General features: G+C 35.2%; 1 protein-coding gene across 1 annotated transcript; it reads left to right on the forward strand.

Annotated features, from left to right (window-relative positions):
- Positions 1 to 398: 398 nt before the first annotated feature.
- LOC127264965 (peptidyl-prolyl cis-trans isomerase PASTICCINO1-like) lies at positions 399 to 6,007 on the forward strand. Its single transcript, XM_051294579.1, has 20 exons — positions 399 to 625; positions 714 to 798; positions 883 to 952; positions 1,278 to 1,375; positions 1,853 to 1,975; positions 2,241 to 2,273; positions 2,495 to 2,553; positions 2,712 to 2,796; positions 2,919 to 3,077; positions 3,304 to 3,361; positions 3,761 to 3,909; positions 4,135 to 4,232; positions 4,386 to 4,455; positions 4,539 to 4,598; positions 4,743 to 4,799; positions 4,874 to 4,942; positions 5,027 to 5,104; positions 5,181 to 5,282; positions 5,365 to 5,436; positions 5,524 to 6,007. Exons 1-20 carry the CDS (start codon positions 552 to 554, stop codon positions 5,779 to 5,781), a joined length of 1,857 nt encoding a protein of 618 aa, XP_051150536.1. The 5' UTR covers positions 399 to 551; the 3' UTR covers positions 5,782 to 6,007.
- The last annotated feature ends 204 nt before the right edge of the window (positions 6,008 to 6,211 follow it).

A 6,211-nucleotide genomic window follows, 5' to 3' on the forward strand; every position in this document is an offset into this window, starting at 1 on the left:
ATTATATTAACTATTTTAAATTAAAAAATATATATAAAAAATATAACAAAAAAAAATATTTTAGAACGAAACAAAAATGTACAGCCGTGTAACAACATATTCATATATAATTATACATTGAAATATATATATATGACCCATGTAACAATATGATCGTGTATAATTGTAATAACTGCATAATAATATTATATATTGAGATATACATGACAACGTAGCAATATTATGACGGTGTATAATTCTACGTATAATTGTACATGATGATGGGCGTGTAGTTTTCCATCAACAATTTCCGTTTTTTTTTTTGTTTTGGATATTGGATCAAAATTAATTTTTTTTTTTTTTTAAAAAAAACATAATAAACAAACCAAAAAGAGAGAGCTTCTAGAAGGGACGGTTGGAATGGAGCTCATCAGCGTACTGTAATTACACCAACAGTGTTCCTAATTCCATAATTTTCTAGGGTTTTTTGTCCAACTGCTTCATCTCCATCAACAACAATTGAGCTGAAATTCGCAATTTGAGGCTGGAACGTGACAACACGAAGACGGAATATGGCTGTGCTAGAGGATTCTGAGCTAGAATCGAAATCGCAGAAGAAAAAACCACTTTCCGAAGATGAAAAAAGGCATCTTGCTTTCGCTCCCTGTTTTTCTTCCCCAATCAATTCTTATTCATCCTTCGTTCTGAGTTGATTGAATAATAATATTCTGTAGGAGAAAGAAAATCACACCAGGTAGTTTGATGAAAGCTTTGGTAAGACCTGGAGCTGCAGACAAGGCACCTTCTGATGGTGATCAGGTTCATTATTGTTTTGATAGACATTGATTCTTGTTGCCATGTGGAATTCGATATGTCTCTGAAGGACAGAATTGATGTCTGCAGGTTATATATCACTGCACAATCCGTACACTTGATGGAGTTGTTGTTGAGTCGACACGGGCAGAGTTTGGAGGTGAGGTAGATTAAGAAATTTGTGAGATGTTCTAGAGAGTGAAGGACAGTTCATCAGGAATATGTAGAATTGGATGAGAGTAGGATTGATTGAACGGATAGTTGTTCGATTGCATTGTTTGGCCATGGAATTACTTGTACGGTTCATTTAAAAATATCAATTGAATTAGCTTGTCGCCGGGTAAATATTATGCAGTTAGTGTTCTATATTATCAGCTGCAGCTGTTTATCTAAATCTGTGAAGCATTTGTCTTTGCATTGGATGCTTTTATACTGTTAGGCTTTGTAAAATTTTTTTTCTTAAGTAAAAGTCTGTTTATTTGTAGGCAACGGCGTCCCGAAAAGGCAAGTTTTGGGTAAAAGCAAGATGATATTGGGATTGTTAGAAGGCATTCCGACAATGTTTCTTGGTGAAGTTGCTGTGGTATGCTCTTGGAACTTGTTTTTTCCGTAAAATAGTTCCAGGTGCATTACAACATTGTTTAGTTTATTTCTTTGTAAAGTAACTATAAATCAAGTGCAGTTTATGCGTGGTTGTCATACGAGATTCCTAGCCCTTCTTCTGTCTATATTCATTGGTTTCAAACTTTAAATGATGCCTATTTCTTTTCTCGTTATCATTTGTATTCAGATAGATACACCTAATATAGTGCCTAATTCAGAATAAGTATGTGGAATGATAAACCAGTTGTTAGTTATAAAATTAACCTACAGGTATCCTAGAGATTTTTTATAGTGGGTAAAAAATTCCCGCGAGCAAAGAATTGAACAAATTGGAATGAAATTGTAAGAAGATACATAGTAGAGAGTATGTATATTGATCAAACACAATGATGGTATTCAATCCATATTGGTGATTCCACCTGGTGGGGTTAGTTTACTAATGCTACCTTCATTTCAGTTCAAGATGAAACCTGAGCTGCATTATGGTGAGGAGGGCTGCCCCGTTTCAGTTTCTGGTAGCTTCCCCAAGGATGACGAACTTCATTTTGAGATTGAGTTGATTGATTTCTCCAAAGCCAAGGCAAGAATGTTAGATTCATTCTTACTAATTGGATATTAATGGTTTGATTAAACAGCATAATGAAACTTCTCACTGTCTCCCTTATGTAATATTGTAATCAAATTCATGATCTATTACTACTTAGGGAAATAGATCACTTGCATCTTATTTCTGCTAAAAGTATCGCACTCAAGAACCTTTAAGTTGTTTTTTGTTTTTCACTTATATTTCACTTTGTACTGCTTTTTCTACAATATCATTTTGACATAGTTTGAAAAACTTTCAGGTGGTTACTGAAGATTTGGGGGTTATAAAGAAGGTGATGTAATAAACTATTCATGCATGGCTGTATTTAGCCAATTTTTTCACTTCCACTCTCCCATGGAATTCAGCTACTCTTACCAATATAGCTCCTACATCTTATTCCCTCTTTTACTTTAGTTGTTTCTACACAAATTCATAAGTTCTACAATTTTCCTTTTTATTCTAAGCTAAAAGTAGTATCGAAGCAACAAAGATAAACTTTGAATCCATTAATAGGTGAAGGAAGAAGGACAGGGCTGGGAACAACCCAGGGAGCCGTATGAAGTAAAAGTTTGGTATGAAAATTTCGCTTTCTATTAATGTCTAATGGTGCTTTTTCTTAAAGTAATTCTGAGATCAATATGAAGCAAACTTCATATTCCTTTTGTTAGCATTACAATCATCTCAAGGCCCCTTTCAATCTTTCAATTATACTTCCATTTGATTTCTATAGGATTTCAGCCAAGTCAGGAGATGGAAAAATGATTTTTTCACATACAGAAGGAGAACCCTTTATCTTTACGTTTGGGAAATCTGAGGTAAATGGATATATAATTTTTTCTTACAGCACCGGGTGTATTGTTTATGCAGATTCTTTATGATGAATCTGAGGTAAAGAATATACATTTCAGCTCCTATTATTGTTCTTTCTGAACCACAGATTCCAAAAGGTCTTCAGATGGGAATCGGGACAATGTCGCGTGGAGAAAAGGCCGTAATTTATGTCATGAAGGAGTATTTATGTGAGTGCCCTATCATTCCCTCCCTTACAGGCATCACTGAAATCCACTTTGAAGTTGAGCTGGTACACTTTATTCAGGTAAATTTTACTTGTCTTATATATGGTTTTATTGGGAACGGGAAATTACAGTCATTAACTGTACGTTGAGGTAAATATTAACTTTAGGAACCTTGCTAGCTTATCATGTTTGAATCAAGTGACCGTTCTTTTTCAATTATATTCTTGAGGAATGATTACTTATCAGCTTGGTACAATTTTGCTGGTCGAGAGAATTATTATTTATGTAATGGCTATGTATTCTTAGGTCCGGGATGTTTTGGGAGATGGGCGACTAATAAAACGCCGTTTACGTGATGGAAGAGGTAATCTCAATCTCTATATGTTCAGCCATGATTACCAATAGTGCATCTTTCATTCTAGTCTTGTATTACCAATGCCATTAAATTCCAAGTGAACCTATTTATGTTGACAAGTTATACAAAAAATATAGGAAGAAATGCCATGGAGTATATGTATTATAAAAATCTTGGTATCATATACTGTTTATGAAACCTATGGTACTATGTGATACCTTATTTTCCTAGTAACAAAAAGTTTCAGACTTTCTCCTTTACTTAATACTATATTTTATTTCTTCCAATTTATCATTTTGAATTTTTCCTAACTATAACTTAAACTTTCTGTTCCTACTGGTAAATCATCTTTACCATTGCCATGCTAAAATTTGGGCTATGCACTTTTCTTTGTACTCGAATAATTAGGTGAATTTCCAATGGATTGCCCGCTACAAGACAGTCTGTTGCAAGTACATTACAAGGGTATGCTTCTCAATGAAGAAAAGACCATTTTTTACGATACACGAGTTAATAACAACGGTCAGCCTTTTGAGTTCAGATCAGGAGAAGGCCTTGTAAGCCTCGTTTAATACTTGTAACTACTTTTGGAAATAATATTTAAAAATAAAATTAATATTCCAACTTCTGCTCGATATATGTTTGTTATTTCCCAGATTTTTGGATTTAGATCTGTTGGTAGGGAGTGGCTGAAGCACACTGTCTGAAATGGTTGATGTTTTTAATTGTTTTTGGCTTCCAGTATATTATGTCGTTAATATTTGAAAATTTTCTGATGCTAGGTACCTGAAGGGCTCGAAATGTGCACCCGATTGATGTTGCCTGGCGAGATAGCTTTAGTAACATGCCCCCCTGATTTTGCTTACGACAAGTTTCCACGGTTAGCTCTAGTTACTGTACTAATTCATGAATACTTCACACGTTTGTTGCCATGAAAAAAAATAATGTTATGAGAACTTGGTTGCTCAAGATATTTTGTTGCTGAACGATTCTTATTTTTTTCAATTGTTGTATTCTCTTATTATATGAACAGACCAGCAGAAGTACCTGAGGGTGCTCATGTCCAATGGGAGATCGAACTTCTTGATTATGAGAAGCAAAAGGTGTGTATATTTTAGATTTCTTACGATTATTTATTTTAATTTGTCCTCATGCATCTTGTTGCTGATTGTAACTCATGGTGCAGGATTGGACTGGTTTCAACTTCAGAGAAATAATGGACGATGTCGAGAAGATTAAAAGCACGGTATCCGAAATCATACTACTCTTAAAAAACTTCCTTTATAATGTCATGGTTTTTCCAAGACATAAAGATTAGGGAAGGAAATGCTTTTGGATTAGGGATCACAATCATGGTGACACAAATAAGTTCCTGTCTTGTTTATTTCAGGGAAACCGGTTATTCAAAGAAGGAAAGTACGACCTTGCTAAGGCGAAATATGAGCATGTACGATTTCTGAGTTCTCTTGATCTCGTCCGATGTGTTATAAATATTTATTCGAATTGGTGGTGAGCTTTCAGGTTCTACGGGAATTCAATCATGTTAATCCTCAAGATGACCAGGAGGGTAAAGAGTTTTCAGATACAAGAGTAAGTATTAGAAGAAATTAGCTTTGTTTATAGTATAAGATATTGTTCACGGTGCTAATTCTTTTCTTTATTGCTCGGTTAAAGAATTTGTTGAACCTAAATGTGGCTGCCTGTTGGTTGAAATTGGGTGAGTTCAGGAAGTCGATAGAAGCCTGCAACAAGGTATACTTCATTTCTTGTACCAATCTTTCATGGACTTTAGTGTTCGTGTACACGAACTTGAGTTGTGTTCGCTCAGGTGTTGGACACGAACCCGTATCACGTTAAAGCTCTCTACCGACGTGGAATGGCCTACATGGATGCTGGAGATTTCGAAGAAGCCAGAGCTGATTTCAATCAGGTACGGCCTCATTTAGTTGTGAGCTTCCATTTGCTGACTGTGTTTCCCCTTACAATCAATCCGACACAATTGATGCTTCCAGATGATGACTGCTGATAAATCGTCGGAGCCAACGGCAAAGGCAGCACTTCTTAAGCTTAGGAAGGAAGAACAGGTCAACAGCGAAAATAAGCTACGTTGTATTCATTTGCACTACAATCTAACCAAAAAATGATCATATGATACAACATGGTTTACACAGGAACTCCAGCGAAGAACCCGTCAACAGTTCAAGGGATTGTTCGACAAGAAACCCGGTGAGATTTCCGAGGTGGGCAGTCGGGATTCAGGACAAGAAGAAGAGGATCCCGACAAAATTCGTGAAGCCGGTAAGGATGAGACAGAAAAGGAGCATGTTCTTGAGGCTACTGAGCCTCGGTCGACCGTATGGTCCCGAATATGGCCTGCTGGGAGAAGACTCTTTCATGCCTTTGGGTTGGACAAATGCACCATATTGTGATTCCAATGCTTTGGAAATAAGGTCGGTTTTATAGTTTCTTTGTTTGTTGGTTTTTTAAGGAAAACAGATTTCTACATAGAAATATGGAGAAGAAATAACAAAATTGTACCGAGAGATTAATTATATATAGGAATAGGAATTGGAAGTGAAAAATGTGATTTATATTGGTGCCAAGAATTGTGGGTTCTGATTAAATAAATAAAAAGACTAGTTATGGTGCTGGTTAGGTTTGATTCGCACCATGTTGATTAGCTCTAAATAATATTCCCTCCGTCTGTCCCTGAAGGACATATTTATATTTTGGTATTTAATATTAAAAATATTTATCAGTATTATAAGAAGTTAATGAAAGTATTTTTGTAATTTTTTTTAATTGATACTATATTTTGATATAATAATTAATATTTAAATATCAACACGCAAAAAAGTA

The sequence above is a fragment of the Andrographis paniculata genome, unplaced genomic scaffold, assembly GCF_009805555.1.
Source record: "Andrographis paniculata isolate CXL003 unplaced genomic scaffold, ASM980555v1 Contig71END, whole genome shotgun sequence".
NCBI lineage: Eukaryota > Viridiplantae > Streptophyta > Magnoliopsida > Lamiales > Acanthaceae > Andrographis > Andrographis paniculata.

Excerpts from the sequence above, each read along its gene's own strand:
- LOC127264965 (XM_051294579.1), top strand. The coding sequence starts at position 552 with ATGGCTGTGCTAGAGGATTCTGAGCTAGAATCGAAATCGCAGAAGAAA. Across the intron at positions 4,233-4,385 it reads GCTTACGACAAGTTTCCACG|ACCAGCAGAAGTACCTGAGG; the intron begins GTTAGCTCTAGT and ends TTATATGAACAG. Across the intron at positions 5,105-5,180 it reads CGATAGAAGCCTGCAACAAG|GTGTTGGACACGAACCCGTA; the intron begins GTATACTTCATT and ends GTGTTCGCTCAG.